Source organism: Lissotriton vulgaris, chromosome 4_1, assembly GCF_964263255.1.
Source record: "Lissotriton vulgaris chromosome 4_1, aLisVul1.2, whole genome shotgun sequence".
NCBI classification, from domain to species: domain Eukaryota; kingdom Metazoa; phylum Chordata; class Amphibia; order Caudata; family Salamandridae; genus Lissotriton; species Lissotriton vulgaris.
Genome location: NC_141691.1, coordinates 727,964,127 through 727,986,025, shown reverse-complemented (window position 1 = coordinate 727,986,025; position 21,899 = coordinate 727,964,127). Strand labels below are relative to the sequence as shown.

The following is a 21,899-nucleotide window of genomic DNA, read 5'->3' as shown; positions in this document are numbered from 1 at the left end:
CTGGGTAAAACCCCCCTCTGATGCTTATTGCAGTGGCTGCTGCTGTGGAATTGGGGTAGTGGGGCCGGTGGGGGGGGGGGGGTGGGGGGGGAATGAAAAATAAAAATAAAGATCACTTACCTGTTCACACCACATGCTTCTTGTCGTCCTCTGCTCTTCCTAGCTCCCAGAAACAGGAAGCACCCAGGCTCCCCCAAGCCAATCACAACACTGCTTTCATCATGACAGCAGCCTTGTGATTGGTCTGCGAGCCCCGGTTCGGCGCTCAAACGAGGACTGCGAGCCTGTGCATGATCTCCACTCAGGCTGTGCATTGCAGCCCGGTGGAGGACATGCTAAGTGCACATGACTATTTGGCCGGCCCAAGACGGCTGGACAAAACATAATTCACTCTTAAGGTGCATATACTCTTCCTGCTGTACTGTGACATAAGCCTAGCCCGCCCCGCCCCACCCAACCTGGCTTCGTAGAAAAAAATAAAATGATAATGCCATCCTGTTATTATCAGTTTTTGTCTTTTTTGCACTGCTCAGAAGCATGTACCCATAAACATGAAAAATAATATAGCATGTTACTTGACACTATCACTGATGCTTGCAATGCGGACAGACCCCTTGATATCAGCTGTGCTGTGATAGATGCCAATCAAGTAAGAAGAAACAAAGGTCCCTATGCCAAATAATTCATAGAATCATATTTTTGTTATTTAATAATCAATTGTATTTGCATATCTTCAGTTGACAATAGATAAATAACTATGTTCAGTGAGGTGAATAAGTGTATATCCTCTGTGCTCGAAATATGACACATTCGTATGATATGCAGAAATAATTGTGTACAACAAACTTATAAATGGATGGCCCAGTAAACACAATTAAATACAATTAAATGGGTCCGCCTATCCATTTGACGGTACTTCGATCCCTGGAAATGACAGGATCATCACCAGGACTCCGTGTATGTATGAGCCTGAGAGTTAGCTACATGCAAATATAGGGAGGGAGGGAAAACAATGCCATATGGACACTTACATGGGGTCATGAAGGTGGAGAATTTGCACATCTGTGCTGGAGACTCCAGAAAGGAACTCACTATTCTAAGAAAAGAATGCATAATAAGTAAAGATGTTTGGGCAATGATCTTGAGTTAAGGAATATAGAAAGTGCAGATCGCAAAATACATGGGGTTATGGAGGAGTATTACCCAGTTATGTAGCTAGTCCTAAGAGACAAGGGGGCATAAAACCCCAGAAATGAGCTGCAGAAGAGTAAGTATCCTGTATTAAAAAAGAGGAGTGGAAATCCTCTGCGATAAAGTACTTGAAAAATAATTGTGTTACAGTATCTGCAAGAATGGAAAGCAGGACCACTGGGCCAAATCAATCAAAGATGCAGCAAGGCGCAGGGTGACAGTTTTTAATGGCCTTTATACAGCCGTGGTCGGGAGTGGGATGACCTGCAGGGCGGTGACGTGGGGAGGGGGAGGGGCAGGGTGGGGGGTAGTAATGTATGGATTACAGAGTTTTACAGGTAAGTAAACATATAAATAAATGAAACAAATTTTGTTGCGCGCACAGCATCGCATTTGGTGATGCAGTGCATGCAATGACATTTGTTTTATTTATTTATATGTTTACTTACCTGTAAAACTCCGTGATCCATACATTACCACCCCCACCCTGCCCCACCCCCTTCCCACGTTACCGCCCTGCAGGTCATCCCACTACCGACCGCGGCTGCCTTTATATACTGTGTGCACGAAAGGAAAATAGGACCCTATCCTGCATCAGGATGAACAGTAATTCAGCAGGGTAGAAGAGGAGTTCTCTATTAGGCTATGTGTTGTCTCAGTCAGTGTGCGGCATATGGGCAGCTTATGATGGCGGCAGATATAATGGACAGTAAACAGAAAAAGAGTACTTACACAGAAGGAACTTGAAGCGTTTCTGAGGGGAGGGGTGGCCATATTGAAATTTAGTGGGAAGTGGCAAAACATTTTCTGCTAACCTACAGAGAGAAACACTGCTAGAATATTCAAGTCACCAACCTAGATCCCTAAAAGGCTAACTGCCTTGCAGTCAATTTTCAAGGATCCGTAGCAACTGGTCGGTGCTAAATGATGGATTGGGATGATGTCCAAGCAATTGCCAGTGGCTGAAATTAATTCAAGCATTCCATTCATCACTTTGAATTTGCTGCCCTAAGTGTGATGGTTATGCCCAGATGTGGATCCCATGCACAGTATGTCACTGGAACCAATCTGTACCTGGCTGATAAGCCCTAACTAGGGCGAAACTGGTCCTAGGGTGCTTGTGTTCTGGTTCAGGGAGGCCTGGTCTGGCAGTTTAGTCTGGACTATTCCCATTGGAGCAGGGTCAAGCCTGGTTTGCATAAGGCTGGATCCAAACTGAGGTGGCACGGTGTGCAAAATAATGATGGACTGGGATGTGGCCCAAGTAATTACCAATGACTGAGATATATTCAGGCATTCCAGCCATCACTTTTGTGTATACTTCAGTGTGTCACCCTAAGTGCAATGGATATACTGAGACATGGGTTCCATGCACACTATGCCACTGGAACCAAGCTATACCTGGTAGACGAGGCCTAAATAGGGAGAAACAGGTCCTGGATTGCTTGTGTTACAGTTTAGGGAGGACATGGCCTAGCAGTTTTAGCCGGACTGCTCACACCGGAGCAGGGTCAAGACTGATTTGCATAGGCTGGGTCCTAACTGAGGTTGTATTGTGTGCAAAATAATGACAGATTGGGATGCGACCCTCAGTAACTACCAGTTACTGAGAGTAATTCAAGCATTCCATCCATCTTTTTTTTGTATACTTCTGTGTGTCACCTTTGGTGGGTCGGGTATACCGAGATGTGGGTCTCTTGCGCAGTGTCATTGGAACAATTGCTTTTTTGTATACTTCAAAATCGATTTCCAGCGCACACTCAATCACTCGTTCAACTTACCTCCTCAAGGGCGTCATGTCACCAATGCCCTACATACTACCTGTGTCCTGTATTGTTGTTTAAGCGTTTACTCAAGCTATCTGATATGCTTCATGTGTTTGATGTCATATAGCACATGTATCACAACACTCCTTTTGCCTTGCATTCACATCAATGTGCTTGCGTGTGATGTCACAAGTTTCCCTATTTTGCTAGGAGCTATAGTAAAATGTACGTGCCTAAGCTCTTTCTTTGTGACTCAACCGTTATTAATATACCACAACTAATGAAGCAGTTAGTATCAATGCACCTATTTATCTAGAATATGGATGTATACTTCATAACCTCCAGGCAGAGAGAAAACTGTTTATGAAGAAATGTAATTATATTATTGATCAGTCTGAAATGTTTCTATATGTAAATGGCTGTGAATATAAAACTAGGTATGTAGTATATATCTTCAGAATCATCTGTATTTTCTGATCCTCATCTGTGCAATCAGGAATCCTTTGTTAAGTTAAAAGTTCATACTATTAAGTTGACTCCAAGAAATGTCATTGCTCAGTATGATAACATTGGTTTTTAGACTATTCACCCATGATTGCTTTCTCTGTGATAGGATTCATATTTGATTAGTACTGAAAAATACCTCACCTATAATCAGATATTTCAAATCATCATGAGAGTGGTTATGATCCAAAAGATGGCAGGGCATTTTAGTTGTATTCCGAGTGAACAGGGTGCCAAGGCAATTCTTGAGGATACACTGTTTGATTGCTGAAGGACTCTGCCTTTGTCCTACCAGAATTCTGGCTTTGGTTTTATTGTCGGTACAGTGGCTGCCTCAAACTGGATTTTAGTGTTAAATGTGGGAGGATACTTGGATTACCATAGTATACTCCCAACACACACACCTAGCCCTAAGAGTCCATGTTAAGTGTGGCCAAAGACTTCTGCCATCCTAAAAAGTGCCAAGTCAGTATGGTTGGCGCCGGGAACTTTTACCCCATTAGTTAGGGCATGTCCAGGAGGCATCATTCCCACCCATTAACTAGTGCCAGGCATAAATGTGGCGGCACCTCCAAGCACCCACTTCAGAACACTTTCTTAACCTGCCGAACATCAAAAGAGGACTGGTTCTGCTGTCTCTAAGAGGAGCCATTAAGGACTGGACCTCAGTGGTGGCTCGTCAGCTAAAGGCATCGCCCCACTGCTTTTCAGCAGTGTAAGGAAACATAAAATGATAACAACTGAAAGTTAATATAATTTTATATTTTCCTGTTGCAAGCACAGCAGCTTTGCAAGGCAGGCTGGGCGGGGCAGGGCTGCTCTGCTGACAGAGCAGAGGAGGGGAAGAGTGGTTTTCTCTCCCAAAGTGTGCATGAATGTTTGGCCAGCCCTCTTGGGCCAGCCAAACATTCATGCGCACTTAGCATGTCCTCCACCTAGGCTGCATTACAGCCTGAGTGGAGAACATGCCCAGGCCCCCATTTCCTGGCTGAGCGCCTGACCACGGCGCTCAGGACAAAGACAATGCTGCGTTACAGTGCTGTGATTGGCTATGGGGAGCCTCAGACTGGGTGCTTCCTGTTCTGTATTCCGGTGGAGCGACGAGGAGGACATGGTGAGGGAGGATGGGGCAAGGAGGAAAGTTTAATTAATTTTTTTATTTACCCCTTGTCCCCGTCTACCCTCCTTCCCCCCTCTGTGCCATATCTACCAGGACGTTGAGCTTACGTTAATTTACTAATTTTGAGGAATCGCCCTGACAAGTGTTGTGATTGCTCCTTGAGGTGGGTAGACACGCACCTCAAAAAATAATCCAATTTCAGTGACGATCTTATTTAAAAACATAAGTGTGGGCTATGCTACTAACACTCCACTTCAGGTTCACACATTGATACGTTTGTGTAATATACGAAACATACAACACCATCATAAGGCTTGCTAACTCAACCATTATATAAAGTTCTAAACAACATAACTGAACCCTTGAAAGACTGTGGAGAAAAAAACATTTCCAAAACATGGAAAACCAACTCCATCAACAGCAGGGAGCCTCTAAAGCAACTCTCAAGAAAGTGATAAAGAACTCTTCAAATGCAACTCTGAATGGCATGGCCCAAGCTTCTAACACTAACTGTGCAAACCACTTTCATGAGCTCTGCAACCCACTGGCAGATGACTTCATCAAAGAACTAACAACCTGCAAATTCGCTTTCATTTTAAAGCAATAAGAAACCATCTTTCCATTCTAATCTTAATTGTACCAGAACAAGTATGAAGCCTAAACTCTGCGCGTTCAATACAGTTTTCATAAAAGAAACATTTGAGTTTATCAAGGCTGGTTCGATCACCGGATTAGCGACGACCAGTGCTATCCAAATAGATTTGAAAATATTCCATTCCAGTGGCATTGCATGCGTCAGAGTGGCTAGAGTGATTAGTAATCTCATGTCTTTCAGGACAGGTGCTCCCCGATGAACTAAAAATCCTACATTAAGTCATCACTAAAGAAGCAAGGACTTGATCAACCGGACCCAAGTACTCTGCAGGATTCAATCAAATGGCCACCTTCTGAGGAAGCTATTTGGAAAGAAAGCCTTGAGTCAAATTTCTGATTTCATCGCACGAAAAATATAACCTCCTCTCTGGCAAATAAATCAGGTTTTATCCCAAAATAGGTGATGAATCTGCACTCATTTTAATCTGGTAAAATCACAAGAACACTATCGTCGCCATTCTCCTTCCCTGCCTGTAAACGACCATCAACTCCTGCCCCAAAGATCGAGGGCCAGATGTAGGTAAATTTTATTTACCGACCTCTTAAATACCGAGTCATACCGACTCGGTATTACCGAGTAGGAAAATGAGATGTAGGTAAGAATGGCGGTAACAAATACCGACTCGGAACCAGTCGGTAATCGGAAACGGTATTTACCGTCTCGGAATATACCTACACGGTAAAATCCGAGACGGAAAAACCCAAACCGATCCACCGGTGCCACGGCCCATAGGAATGAATGGCAACTCCCGACCCGGAAAATACCGAGTAGGTAAAGACCGACCCGGTATTTACCGTGTCGGAACTATCCGCCGAAGAATTTGAAACTGACAAACATGTGCGCCTGTGAACCAATCAGGTACTTCAACCACACCCAAATTTCAAGCCACAGGGGAACTAACCAATCAGATCCAACCACCACACCCCAGTACTTGGGACAGGCCACGCCCATGCAGGTGCAGAAACAAACAGTCAGGAGAGCAGGAGGACAGAGTGTGGAGCAGCCTTACCTGAGACAAAATACACAGCAAGATGGAGAGCCAGGAGGCACAGAGAGAAGCTGCAGAGCGCAAAAGGAAGCAGAAGTTCAGCCAGGAGGAACTGCAGGTGCTGATTTCGGAGGTTGTCAGACATTATGGCAAAATTTTAGGAAAGCAAACTCTGCATGTTGCAGAATCCATCAAACGCAGCACCTGGTTGGACATACAAGGCAAGGTAAATGCCATTGGTGTCACCCACCGTGACCTAGAAGACCTAAAAAAACGGTGGTATGACATCCGCATAATCACCAAAAAAAAGCTTGCTGCCCACCGCAAGGAAAGTGATGCTACAGGCGGAGGAAGAAACAGAGCCCCCAGACTCACCGACATCGAGGAGATGGTCGCATCCACCCTTGAGAAGGAATGTATACACGGAATAGGAGACGCAGACAGCTCAGCAAGAGGAGCTAAGAAACCAGGTAAGATGCAAGAACACTATCATTTACCCTTTTACCTATTCCCCTCACAGGACAAATCAGACTCCACAACAGGTTTAACTAATGTCCTGCAATGCATCCTGTGAAATGTAGTCATGTGTAGATACCTCAGAGCAGTCAGCGTGCATTGCAGCAAGGGGAGCAACAGACAAGTAGCATAGGCAAATGAGAGACAGGCTAAAGTGCAATAGAAGTGTATTTTATCACATGACACAGGTGATCAACATTACTGACACAATGTCCATGTCTGTCCACAGGAGAGTCAAAGCGCAGCACAGCTGAGGTCAGAGAGAAGAGGAGGGAAGGAGCCGGACCTAGCACATCTCACGGAGGGCAGGACCAAGAGCAGGCAGCCCCGATACCTGAGGAGGCAACTGCAGAAAATCCACAATCCCCTCTCCTATTCGGTAGTCAGGACACAGGAGCGGCAGAACTATCACCCACCCCCACATCACCATCCCCAGTGCTGGGAAGAGTCAGGAGCCATGATGTGCCCCCTCGCAGAATACTGCAAACATCATCGGAGGAGGAGGAGGAGGAGGGTGGCACACAGGACAGAGGCAACACCGAGCAGCAGCCCACTCCCAGAGTCACGCGGGCCAGTGTCCGAGGGCGACGTCCACGGGAGGAAGAGGATGTGCGGCAAGTCCAAGGTGTCTTCTGCGGACTGGAGGCCACCATGGTGAAGGTGCAGCGCCTGCAGGCGAAAGCAATGATGGGGGTTCAGAGGCACGCACGCACAACAAATGATAAACTGGAAGCAGTAGGCAAGGGCATTGGGGAAATGGCAGAGAGCATGCAATCCATGGCGTCAGGAATATCAGATATCACACAGTGCATGACTGTCCTGTGTGACAAATTGGACAGGGACCATTTGGCGAGACGCAAGGCCCGTGTGGATGCGCGCCAGCAAACCAAGGCCCTGAACACGTTTGCAACTGCCATAGTGCAGTGCTGCAACAATTTAAGTGAAGGCATGGCCAGGATGACCTCTGCAATGGAGCTGGTGCTCGCGCAACAGACTGGCACTGGAGGCGACACTTGTGCTGCCGAAAGCGAGGGGTCCACCAGCAGGAGTGGTGCAGGCACTCCTGTGCATGAGTTACGGAGGAGTGGCAGGCGTGGGGGAAGTGTGACAGGCCAGCGTGAGGACATTGATTCACAGCCACAGCAGCCCCGCCCTGTGGCCCGTGCCCACAAACAATGACTTTGCACTCCAACCAAGGCTGTAGTCACGGTGGTGTTAACCGTGACATCACACTCATGGAGTGTTTGTATTAGTGAGCCCAATGTGAGCTAACAATGCTGTGGCGTAGTGAATATTAAACTACTTCAACAAAGTTACATTCATGCCTGTGTCTCTTTACTCACTCAGAAATATTGTTGTGTAACCTCTGCCCGTCTCAGTCTCCCATCTGTAGCTGCTGCTGCCACTGTAGCTTGGGGCTCTGCCACCTCTGGGTCGTCATCAATGTTCTCATGATATGTGAGCTCCACCTCAGTGCCTTGCTTGGTGGCGAGATTATGCAACATTGCACAGGTCGCTATTATTTTGCAGCAGATGATTGGGGTGTACTGCTGTGCACCTCCACTCTTGTGGAGGCAGCGAAACCTGCTCTTTAGGAGTCCAAATGTGCGCTCAACTACGTTTCGTGTGGATCTGTGAGCCACGTTGTATCGCCTTTCACTCCTGGTGGATGGGTTGAGGTAGGGAGTGAGCACGAAGGACCGCAGGGCATATGCACTGTCGCCTAGGGGGAGAAAGATAGACATTAATTGCAAGTACATGAGACGTAGATCTAATGTGAGTGTCAGGGTGTGTCAATGTGATTTACCTAGCAGGTATCCATTTCCAAATTCTCCGGCAAGTAGGCGCGTGTATATTCCACTGTTCTGGAAGATGTATGAATCATGGCTACTTCCGGGGAACTTGGCTACGATGTCAGTGATGAGGTTACCTGCATTACATATGACCTGGACGTTGATGGAGTGCGTCGATTTGCGATTCCGGTATATGTGCTCTGTGGCTGCAGGTGGACAGAGTGGGACGTGGGTGCCATCGATGCAGCCGATCACGTGAGGGAAGTGTGCCAGTTGATAAAAGTCAGTCTTGGTTTTGGCTAATTCTGCCGGTGTAACAGGGAATGAAATATAATGCCCCATCCTCTGCATCATGGCGTCAATAAACCGCCTGAAGAAGCGGGACAGGCAGCCCTGGGACACGCCACCCACTGCAGCTATCACACTCTGGTAGCTCCCTGAGGCCAGCAGGTGTAAGCTACATAGCACCTGGACATGAGGTGGGATTGCATGGGCCCTGGGTGTTGGGTGGTCCAGGAGAGGGTGTAGGTCCCTGATCAATTGCTTGATGGTGTCTGGGTGTAGCCTGTACCTCTGCAGTATTTCAGGCTCTGTCAGTTGGAACAGTGTTATCCTCTGCCTGTACACTTGTTCCTCCCTTAGCCATTCTCTCTGTCCTGCTGCCTGTAGTCTCTGCCGTCTTGCTATGATGTAAAAAGCCGCCATCATGGGTCCTGAGGTGCATTTTGGGACTTTTTTTATAGCCCTCCCTTGGTTACCACCTGCTTTCAATGCATGGTAAATACCGACTAATAAATACCGTTTTTCGGCAGAATCGGTATTTTTGTGCTTACCTACATCTCCATGGCTAATTTTTACCGTTCCTGATTTACCGAGTCGGAGAATACCAACTCGGTATTTATGTATACGGTATATTCCGACACGGTAATTTTACCGGGTCATTCTTACCGAGTCGGTATGTTTCCGACTCGGATTTTCAAAAATCGGTAAATCATGGCCTCCTACATCTCATTTCCTCGGTAACGGCCGATTTTACCGGTTTTCGGCCGTTACCACCCGGTAAACGCCTACCTACATCTGGCCCTTAGTGACACAAGGATTCAAGGCACCAACCTTAATGGGATTACGATCTGCCTGGCTGGCAAAACCCAAACTGTTATGGTTGCTTCTTCTTGCCCATCATCATTTAGGCACTGATTGGATGTTTCTTAAAAGCTTAATGATGGCCCCTCCATTTACCAGACTCCTACTGCAATCACTACTACTGACAGCCAGATTATTCTAACACTAGAAACACATTCAGACAAGGACATGTCAAGGGTCAGTCAGTCCCTACAGGATGCAGACATCAGGATGCTACACAGTGCTTAACAGGAGCCGTAGTTTCCGGTGCTCGGCACCAGCACTTTTTGTCAACACTAGCACTTATGGCAGTCTACCACATGGTGGCGACATCTAATTATAAAGGTGCTAATTGCATGCAGTAATGAGGAGGCAGACTCAGGAGCTTAGGGGAAGATCGATTTATTATTTAACTACGATCGCGGGAGAGCGCCAAGCGTCTTCTATGCTCCGACGCGCGGTCTCCCTCTGCGCGCATGCGCACTCGCTCCGACTGGGCATCTTCGCGTGTTGCGTCACGACGCAACACGCGAAGACTAGAGCACAACTCTACATATCTCCCCTTTTTACACTTACACAAAAGAGTCCTCTGAGTCCTCAGGGGCTTAACATCCCCCTAGTTCAAAGTCTCTGAAATGATTAGGTCTGACCACCACTCTATCGGCGCGGGTGCGTCTTACCGGTGTGGAGGCTTCTCTGGTGCAGTTCTCTGCAGGGCTTACATTCTTGTCTCTCTGCTGACTCTGCTCTGCTCTTCTTGGCGTACACCTTTCTCCCTGCGTTTCCTCTGCAAAGGGCCCTTCTGGGTGTTCCAAGTCCTCACAAGATTCTTCTTCAGTCTGGCGCTCTTCCCTTGTTGGTGTACCTCCTTCTCTGTCTCCTGGCTCTTGATCTTGTAGGGCTCTCTCTTCCTCCACAGGCCACTGTAGGATCTTGTTGATTTTAGCCATACGGTCTTGGGACCACACGTTCCTATCGCTGAGTAACGCAGCTCTATCATATACTTCTTCTACTTGCAGAGGCGGGCTATATTTGCTTTCTCCCTTCCTTTTCAACACTGCCAGTTTGACTCTCACCCACTCCCCTCTTTCAAGTGCAGTCTCTTGCACGTTTCTTCTCCGGTTATAATGGTCGGTATATACTTTCTGAGCTCTCTCTAAGTTATGTTGCACTACTGCAGGGGACCATTTGCTGGTGATGGTCTTTTCTCTCCAGACCACATTGTCCTTAGTGAATGGGTGTCTGCCTCTCAGAATTTGGAATGGGCTGTACCCAGTGGAGGTGGGGGTAATTCAGTAGGCCCATATCATCCTCTGTATCTCCTTTTCCCAATCCTTGCCTTTCATGATGGAAGCTTGGATAGACCCCATGATGACCCGATTGAATCTTTCCACCTGTCCGTTGCTCGAGGGGTGGTATATGGAAGTGTGTTTGGTTTTGATCCCATTCCTTTCTGCATACTTGTACCATTTTTCAGAGGTAAATTGCGGGCCATTGTCGCTCAGGATTGTCCTTAGGATCCCTTCTCTCAGGAAGACGGACATGAGGGACTTTATTACAGTTTTGGAGTTCATTTGTTCTTGGATATGAATTTCTGGCCACTTTGAGTATTTGTCCACCAAGACACATACATACTTCTGCACTCCTTGGTTGTCCAGAACAGGTCCTAAAATGTCGACCGAGACATCTTCCCAGGGGTTGCGTGGCTGGTCAAGTTTCCCTAAGACTGGCCTTAGTGGTTTCAGTATTTTATCAGCCCCTTGGCACTGGCCACAGTCTCTCACATGCCTTTCCACTTGTATGTCTAGTCCAGGCTACCAGTACATTTGCTTCACTCGCATTTTGTTTTTGACAATCCCGAGATGCCCTTCATATAACTGTGCCAACAGGAACGGGATCAGTCTCGTAGGTGGCACCACTTTGTCCCCTCGGTATAGAATGATGCCTGAGTCACTCACAGACAGTTCCTCGTGGACTTTATAGAATTTCCGGAGTTCCTCCTTCACTCTCTTCTTTTTGGGCCAGCCCTTGATTATGTGTTCTTTGACCTCACGGATCTCTTCATCCTCATCATATGCTAGAACCCATTCTTGTTTACTGATTACTCTTTCCGGAACCTCCGTTATAGCTATCATTTCTTCATCCTCCGATGAGAGGTTTGGGGCTTCTTCCATGGCTGAGGCTCTACTCAGGTAGTCTGCCACCTTGTTGCGTGTCCCCGGTATATACTCCACATCATGCCGGTACTCAAGTAGTTTCGACGACATCTTGGCTATGCATGGCGTGGCGGTCGCATGTCCATTCGAGGTTAGCACCGTGACTAAAGGTTTGTGGTCCGTCTGCAGGCAAAATCTCGTGCCCCACAGGAATTGCCGGAACTTCCCCAGGGCCCATACCACCGCTAGCATTTCTTTCTCAATTACACTAAATTTCTGTTCTGTGGGCGATAGAGTCCTGGAAGCAAAGCTGAGGGTCTCCACAGTTCCGTCTGTTCTATCCTGCGCAAGGACTGCTCCCAGTCCCTTCTCACTGGCATCTGTCGTCAGTATGGTCTGTCCCACGGAGTCATATCCATGTAAAGGCACCGCTTGACTTATGTTCCTCTTAACACTGTCAACATTCCACTTGAACACTGTCTTGTCTCTTATCAGTTGCCTCAGGTGATGTGTTTTAGTAGCGAAGTGCTGGACAAACTTTCTATAATATTTGGTCATCCCCAGGAAGGATCTCACCTCCTCTTTGCTGCCTGGTGCCTTGGCCTCACAGATTGCCCTTACATTCTCTTTTTTTGGCGTAATTCCGTGTTCTCCTATTTCGTGTCCAAGGTAAGTGACTGATGTCATTCCCAGTCGACATTTCTCCCATTCTGCGTCAGGCCTGTTTCTTGTAGCACACCCAGCACCTTGTCCAATTTCCTGTCCTGGTCCTTCCGGTCTTTCCCCATTACCAAAATATCATCCTGAAAGTACTGGATGCCTTCAATGTCCTTGAATAGGCGATGCATTAGCTTTTGGAACACAGCTGCAGCTGAGGCAAGGCCAAAAGGCATCCTGCCAAATTGATAGCATCCAAAGGGCGTATTAAAGGATGTGAGCTTCTGGCTTGTGGGGTGTAGGTCTATTTGGTGATAGGCAGACGTAAGGTCGATAGTGGAGAACCACTTTACTCCTCTCGTTTTGGCTAGCATTTCTTCTATGCTGGGTAACGGGAATTTTTTCCACGATAAGACACTTATTAAGTTCCCGGAGGTCCACGCACAGACGCACCTTGCCATTTGGTTTTCTTGCCACCACCAAGGGCGCCAGCCACTCCGAACTGTCTATGGGTTCAATTATTCCTTGGTCTTCCAGTCTACGCAATTCTTGTTGTACTGCTTCCTTCACTGCTAGGGGAACAGTCCTAGCTTTGTGGGACACTGGGTTGGAATTTTCCTTGAGGAGAATTGTGTGCATGAACTTTTCTAGCTTGCCGACTTTCCCTCCAAACACCTTCGGGAAGTCCCTTTTTAATTTCTCCAGATCCGGCCAACTCTCAGGAGCTGTTATCAATACTTGAATGTCTCTTCCCGGGTCCAGTTTGATCCCCAAGTCATCTTGATCCATCCAACCTAAGACCGATGGACCTTTTTCTGCCACATACAGCTTGCACTCTGCTGTCCTTCCTCTGAATTCAAATTTTAGAGTCCTATACCCTACCATGGGGATGGGTGTGTTCAAGTATGTCACGGGCCATATGTCTGGTGGATCTAGTCTGGGCCCTAGGCTGGGTTCAAACTCTTCCTCCCATACCGATCTTTGGATTATGGTGAACGGGGGCCCCGAGTCTATCACAATCTTGATTTTCACACCTCCTATTACCATGTCGCATTGAGGTTTGCGGGAACGCTTGCTCCCTATTCCCAGCACCTGCTCCTCTATGCACAACACATGGTCGTCGTCATCCAGCTCGTCCTCCTCTCCTTCTGTGTGGTTTTGTGTTACGTACTTCCCTACTGGTCTCTTCATTTTCTTGCGACACACTTTTTCATAGTGGCCCAGTAGGCCACAGAACATGCATTTCGCCCTGAACGCTGGGCAGCGTTTGTCCTGGGCTGAGTGGTTCGGGCTTCCGCACCTGTAGCACGTGGACCTGCTTTCCATGGGTTGTTTCCTCGTCTGTCCGGTTCTTTCCGCCCATCTGTTAGTCCTTTTACTTTCTCCAGGCGCCGTTCTATTTCTTGTTGAAGGTTCCGAATCTTCTACCCTGTTCACCATGGTCTTCATGGTGGATTCCCTTTTCGCTGCTTCGGCACAACGTTTCGACAATTCCGCTTTCTTTACCATGGATATGACTTCTTTCAGCGACGCTTCTCCGTGCACCTATAGTTTATCTTGTACAGTCTTATTGGTGGTGTGCATCACAATTTGGTCTTTTATAAATTCGTCATGCAGGGCCCCATAATTACATGTCATCGCTAACCGGCGTAGAGCAGCGACATAATCATCGATGGATTCATCTGCTTCTTGCTCCCTTTGCTGGAAATTGTAGTGGTCGATGGAGACACGTACTGCTGGGCGGTAGTGATTGTCTAGATCTTCTAAGGCATTCTTGAAGATGTCAGCATCCGCTTGTGGTCTGGTCGTTGGCACTAAGTTCGTGAAGACTCTTATTCCTTCTGGGCCCAGATTGTGCAAGAGTAACCTTCTTCTCCTCGCATTGGGGAAGGGTTCCCCGTTTTCATCTTCGAGGGCTTCAAGATAATTTTTGAAATACTCCCTCCAGTCTTCCCACTTCATCTGGGGATCACCTGGTTTGGGCAAGAACGGGACTGGCGCAGTGAGTGACGACGTCTGCGTGCTCAATCTGGCCTGTTCTTCCGGTTCTGCTCCCTGGTTTCTTGGGCTGCCGGGTGCGCTTGCGTTCCCACCTTGCGTCGGGTTCGGTCGGGGTTCTCCTGCACCCCCTTCTCTGCGATCTCCCAGTTCCGCCAAGGCCTCTGTGGGGTTTATCGCTCTGCTCCGTGCTTCACCCCTTTGGTTCCCGCCTTCTAGCACTGGTGCATGCAGTTGGTGCTCCCTGCCTCTCTGCGCTTCTGCCGCGCTCTCCCTGCGATCTTTCCCTTGACCTCTTGGACGTGGTATCTTCCCACGTTGTCCTTTGTCAAGGTGCTCACGTGGGGTATGTTCCCCTCCTGTTGGTGCTGCTTCTCCGTTTATCTGCTTCCTTTATTTGTATTTTCTTGTGGGTAATCCCACTCCTCGTCGCCACTATAAAGGTACTAACATGCAGTAATGAGAAGGCAGACTCAGGAGCTTAGGGGAAGATCGATTTATTATTTAACTACGATCGCGGGAGAGCGCTGAGCATCTTCTATGCTCCGACGCGCGGTCTCCCTCTGCGCGCATGCGCACTCGCTCCGACTGGGCGTCTTCGCGTGTTTTGCGGCACGACGCAACGCGCGAAAACTAGAGCACAACTCTACACTAATTAACCCCTTCCATGTGTCGGACGGCCCCCGTCTGGCCGACGTCACGGTGGGCGTATGCGGAGGATGGCCGAGGGCCATCGATCTGTGCACGAGTCAGATTCACCCGCATTCCGCCAAAGTGAAGTGGTTAAGAAATGAGAACAAAAACAGTTGTTTATTTATTCAATATACACTAAAAATCACAAATACCAGCTGCCCAAGCCTCTCTTATAGCTTTAGGGGCCTGGAGTAGTCTGAATTGTCACACCAGAGCAATGGTTATTAGTTATGTTGGTGTTGTCATTGGCAGCACTGGTAGGGGTGGCAAGGGGAGGTGCAAGATGCAGTGGCCTCCTGACAAGTGCCCAGGCACTTATGTGTTTTTTTTACAATTTAAGCACTGATGCTACAGAAGCACTCAAAGCTCAAAAAAAGGAGATCCTCGCTTTTGGGTTTTTTAAGGGGTATGTTATCAATGTATTTTTAAAGTTAAGTTTGAGAGGGTGATTGGTTGCCAGTGTGAAGGTAAAGTGACAAGGGGAATGTTTCACCCAGTTTCTTATCTTATGTCAGCATATATAGAATGTCACCTAATGCCAGTATAAGTTGAGGATTTGTGATAAGATTTTCACTGGGGCTACTGCTTTGGGGTAATAATGACCAGAAGATTTATTCTCCTTTTACAGAAATTCTCATGAACATTCTTGTATTTTATTTTGAATGATCCTAACTCTGTGTTGTTTCTCTGCTTGACAGATCCAGTGCAAGATCTTGGTTTCAGCTTCGAGCCTTGTTTCATGACCCCACCAGGAATCGAGAACATGAAACTTGCAATTCTTTTAAGTAAGTGAATAAGACGTTCTTAATGAGAAACATTATTTTTTGAAAGTGCACCTATGCATCAAGTTTGCACTGTAGGACCTTTTAACCTCACATACATGTGTAGGGAAACCTGTTCATGGTGGCTCCACTAGCACTCACCCTCTTTTACTGAAAGCGCCATAAACTGCGTATGCAATGCTACTCACTTGATGGTGGCGGGTTAGGGGGGGCGGGTGCCGCATGGGGGATCGAAAATGAAAAAAAACGTACCCCAAGGCCGGGTCCCGCGTCTTCCTCTGCTCCTGCTCTCCTGCCTCTGACAAAAACAGGAAACTGCCTCCCCTAAGCCAATCACAACGCTGCATTGCAGCATTGTGATTAGTCAGAGCGCCGTGACATGGTGCTCAGCCAGGGGCTGGAGGGGTGGGCATGATCTCTTTGCAGGCAGTTAGGCAACCTGCATGGAGAACAGGGAATTGCGCATGACTGTTTTGGGCAGCCCGAGAGGGACGACCAAACAGTCATTGTACACTTTAGGAGTGGGCAAACCATTCCTCCCCTGCCGTGCTTGGAGAGCTTAGCAGGCCTGCCCACCCGCCCACCACAAAGCAGCAGGACACTAAATATTAAATGGCAAGAACTCTAAGTTATTGTCATTTTATGTTTCTCACTGCTTAAAAGCAGTGGGGTGACGCTCCTCCGCCACAGCAGAGGGCCGCCCCTGATGCTACTTTCATTTTCCATAATTCTAGGAAAATGTACTCATCCACCATTTAGTTACAATGCTATCACATAATTAAATTCTCACAAATAATGGGATATCTGGAACTCAAAAACTGGGATTTCATTGTGGCAAGTAATCTCGGTGCAGTTGTCATGTTCATTGCACACATGCACTTTTCTTTTATGGCGTTGCAGGCACGTGCTGAAACCACTCACTGCTGTTTGTGGTACACAACTCGCTCTAGTTAATACCAAATATCAGACCTGCCTACTAAAACAACATTTTCACTGTGTGAGGAGTGGGCAGGGTCTTGAAGGGCAGGGCCTCAAACAGAGAAGTACCTAGGAGGCTATTTTGCCCCAGCTCCGCCCCCAAGCGCCCTCCTCCTAAAAATAGAAAAAAAGATTGCCAAACCGTTTGCCAAAGTCCTGGGGTGATTCCACATCACTTTATGGACGTCAGCAGTTTAAAGGCACCAAAAACAAGATGGAAATCCTCTATTTACACTGGTTTTCAGCTCGTTTTCCCTGTCACCATGTGGTTTTGACTACTCACTGGGTGACTGTGTGAAGGGAGCTAATGTGTCACATGGTGGCATTGTGTGAGTAGGCAGGCCTGAAATGTTAATCCAAATTCCAGTGTTTGGCATTATTTCATTTAGGTAAAAATGCAATTTTTTACATGAGCGAAACCTACTTTAAACACCGATTATTGGCTTTCACGTATTTCAGGAAGTATTATTTCTACTTAGTGTTTTTTCATGGGGGACTAGTTCAAGCAGAACATGTCTTGTGTGAACTGTAAACCTGGATGTATGTCACTGCCACACGTGCTGAATGTGCTAATTTTCGTGAAAACATGCTTTAAAAAATTGAAATTTCACTCGCACCCCTTCTAAGGGTCTCACCGAAATTTGAGCGTGGTCTGGAAGACATATGACATTGGTACAATCCAGCTGAGTAGTCTGCTCAAAGCAGATAATGCACATTTTACTCTTCTTTACACAATAGCTATTGATGGAGCGAACCCAGACAATCATGTATACAACTGGTGCTTAAATGCTAGTCTTCCCTTTATCACAGGGTTGTATTTGAAGGGCGAGAATATGATGGATGGTGCCCTCCTATTCAGGCAGGAACAAGCACAGAATTGAGATTTAATACTCTTCTGTTGATGCAGCACAACTTTGTTGAACCCTAAGAATAAAATAGCACAAAACATTAAAATTAATTACAATTAAGTGGAAGATTTAAATGTAGCCTGGGAGTCAGGTTAGGCGAAGCAGACATTTTCTTAAGGAACTGGTTCCCCAATATTAACCTTAAAACTACAGGAGGAGGCCTTCTGCTGAGAATCTTTTTTTATACAAGAAAAGTGTAACCTATTCCCAGGCAAATAGTCCACCCTCACCCACACTTCTGTGTGGCATACTTCATCATTGAGTCCTACGTCCAGTACATCTAATATTGCCAGACAGGCTCTGCCTCACTCTTTGAGGGCGGTACAAAAGGGGGTGGTGATGGACGGAATATCTGAACCAATCAAACACTCACACCCAGTCAACAGATCTGGGAAGGCATGGCTTGGCAGTTCGGGCTGGACTGTTCCCATGAGGCACAGGGTCAGACTGATTTGCATATGGCCATGTCTGAACTGGGGTGGCAGAGTGGGCTAAAGAACGGTGATGGATTAAACCCAGATCTGTTGACTGGGTGTGAGTGTTTGATTGGTTCAGATGCTCCGTCAATCACCCCCCCCCCTTGTATCACTCTTTGAGGGAGCACTTTGTTGCTACTGAGAAAAGGAGGGAACTGCAATTGTTAAAGATGGCCTACGGGTGAACCCTTCTAATGTTATTTTTTAGGTACGCTCGGCTAATTAAAAACAAGGCAGGAGGCCAAGGGAGTGGCTATTGACTCCTGCATCCTTTGGTCAACATGTTTTAGCCGGTTCAATATAGCCTAAATGTCACCTTGCTTTTTCATCAGGACCAATCTGATCTCTACTACATGTGGCACCTGAAGATACTGGGGTCTCAGTTTTGAAAGTTATTCCACTGCTGGTTGGAGCATATAACTGTTTGGTAATTAAATCTAATTATTGGAACACACAGCGCTGCACACCAGCCTGGTACTTACCGTGCACTGGGGCGCGGGATCGCTGCGGTGCAGATAGTGCTGCTGCACCCTTTACATTGTTCTAGCCGGAACTGTTCCACACTTTTTATTATTCTCATAGTGTTTTAGCTTGAATTGTCTTTAACTACCACACTACTGATGCAAGCAAAGCTGCATTCATACTTCAGAAAGGCCACAGGAAGGCTCTCTTGGACTTATCTTCTTGTTGGGAATGCCACAACCTAATGAGCACAGAGACAGAGAGACAGAGAGACAGAGAGACAGACAGAAAATGCCCTTCTTAGTACAGGACATCATGACAGTAGTGTGGCTGATTTATGCAGGCCTGAGGCCATCTTAAAAACTCATACAGGCCCTTTGGGTGTTAAGGCAGCTTATGAAGGGACAATAAGGGAGGGGCTGGAGAACAGAGGCTAACTCCATGTTTTCGTGCAATGAAATTCTGAAACACCATTACAGTGTTTTATCTCTTATATTGTGTATTAATAATTTTCTTTGCCACTGTATTGTTTGTCTTTATAATTACACCTATCCACATTATTTGCACTAGATTAGGACATTGATTTAAATAATGTTTTAAATATATAGGGCCCGATTCATAAAGGTAAAGTGAGACGAAAGTCTAACTTTAAGACTTTCGGTATTCACAAAGAATATTTACTACTTGTAAACAGTAGCGGGCGGTGGTGGGAGTAGCTGCCGGGCGGTGGCGTGGGTAGGGGCAGGATGGGGGGTAGTAATCTATGGATTACGGAGGTTTACAGGTAAGTAAACATATAAATAAATAAAACAAATTTTGTTGCATGCACTGCATCGCATTTGGGGTTATAATCCTTCCTGCCTTCAGCTGATACTAGTGACAACATTCAATATTTTGGTCATCGATCTCCTACACTTAATAAATCAAGTACCTAAAAGAATATTGTATTTATTTAACATGATCAATCTGGCTGTAGGACTATTACCCTCAGGTTCCGGGTGGCCTTTAAAAGAAAAGATGGTTGATAGGTCCAAGCATGTCATGCTTACAACCCTTAGCTGCTTGCATTTGGAAACCAGTTAACAATAATTACATCAGGTTCCTCTTACTTTCACATAGCTGCAATAATTTTAAGGACTTTTTGTGCTCATGTTTACAGCTGTTGCAATTTGATCATAGGCTGTTTTTTCTCTCATGTGAATCACAGCCTTGTGCAATACGCTGATCCCCTCTTCTGCATCCAACTCATGCAACCTATCTCTATATATGCATTTTCTAGTATCATTATCTTCCCGCAGCTTCACTATTAAAGGAGACCTCTAAGATTTGTCACTCCTCATATTACCTCCAAATTCAGGCTTCCCCGCTTACCATCCTTCGCATGAACGTAATAAGAGAGTTGCTTGGATCTAAGTACCTTTCCCACTTTGGGTTTAGTTAAGTCAAGGAATTTAGGATTTAGGAGGTAAATTTAATTAAGAAATGTTATGCCGTTGGATACATTCACACGCTTTATATTCTAGATTTATACTCAAGAGAATGTGCCCTATTCTTGTTCTCACTTTATTCTTTATAAAAAGGTTATGACATTTTGTGTACATTCCCTAGATTTGTATCTATAAACTAAATTTGGAAAGTGTCGCATAAAATACAAATGTGAGTAATTTTAAAAAGTATCAGTCAATGTTTCTGTTTTGTTAATGGGATATTTTAGTAAGTTCTAGAATCGCTTGAACCTGCTCCCAACTTAATCGTGACAGAAAAGGGGCTACATTTTATTTCACCTTTGTGGAATCCACTTCCTTACCCTTTTACAGTACCCACTAGCCCCATTAAATGTGGCATTGAGAGCAGACCAATCACCAACCTCAGTGGCATGTGAGCCTGAAGAAGGGCACCAATGCCACACTTGGGTCCCTTTCTCGCGCATGGCTTTGGCGCAGTCCAGCACCCATTTGGCCTGCTTGCTAAATAGGATCCTGAGAAACTGACGCGACTGTTAAGCCTGTGCAGTTAGAAAACTGTACAGAGCGTACACTAAAACTACAAAAATCAATATTCAGCTGCGGAATGTAGGACTTGGAAATACAATAGTAAAGTTAGGTCTTTTTGGAAAACTGACAATCCCCTTTTCATTGGGGTTGTTGGGATTAGTTTTCGCCCTCACTCTGGCAACGCACTCATTTGATGGGTGTACTATATGAATAATTGTTCAAATGCCTTGTAAATACACGGAGGAAAGCAAAAACAAAAGCTGGCAGCAGAGACTCGTGGTGCATCCGAAATTAATTGCCCAGTATCACATCTCAGGGATTTATAACATAATACTTCGATGAGATCACATAACGAGTCAAGCTTTTTAGAATAGATTGCTAGAGGGAATCGTACAAGATTTTGAAATAAAGCCTGGTATGCAGCTGTGCCACTGATTACCTGTGTGCACAGCAGTTGAAGCCATGAATTAATCTTCTGTAAAGGGCTCCAAAATATATAATATAATACGGCATTCTCTAGGTCGCTATGATAAGCAATGTCAATGTATTCTCAGAATTGTAGTGCTATGTGAACACTCCAGAGCTTCATTTGTAAAACACGAATTACCAAGGCCCTTATCAGGAGGCCACTGCAGCTTGCACCACTCATTGCACCTATCATTGCTGCCAGTCACAGTACCAACACAATACCACCCATCACACTCTTACAAGAGTGACAATTCAGACTATTCCATGACCCAAGCTGTAAGAGTGGCTTAGGCGGCAGATATTAGTCATTTTTAATGTATCTTAAATTAATAAATAACTTTTATTGTACTCATCTCTGTATAAGACAACAGCGCCCCTTTGTGGCAGAATGTCACTAGTGCCCGTGTTGGCAATTAAGTGCCGGTGCTGAGCACCAGAAACCACCTGTTCAAATTAAGCAGTGGCCTCTCTTTTGCCCTTGGTAATTAGCATAAACCGATAAAGTTCTCCAAGCTCTACGGCAGAATGAATTGAATGTATACAGCCAGCCTTCCATTATCTTTAATATAAAGGTCACAGGTGTGCTATGCTTAGATGACCCAGGTTATGCACTCTCCCAACCTAGAGTAAAGTTGTAGGTTAATTGTTAATGAGGGTTGGCTCACTTTGAGG

The 21,899-nt window shown here is 46.1% G+C and overlaps 1 protein-coding gene across 1 annotated transcript in view; it reads left to right on the top strand.

Annotated features, from left to right (window-relative positions):
- Positions 1 to 21,899, top strand: part of LY86 (lymphocyte antigen 86) — a 152,838-nt gene that overhangs the window by 31,342 nt on the left and 99,597 nt on the right. Inside the window, exon 2 of the mRNA XM_086966851.1 lies at positions 15,858 to 15,944. Coding sequence (XP_086822977.1) covers positions 15,858 to 15,944 — 87 coding nt within the window. The remainder of the gene's footprint in view (positions 1 to 15,857; positions 15,945 to 21,899) is intronic.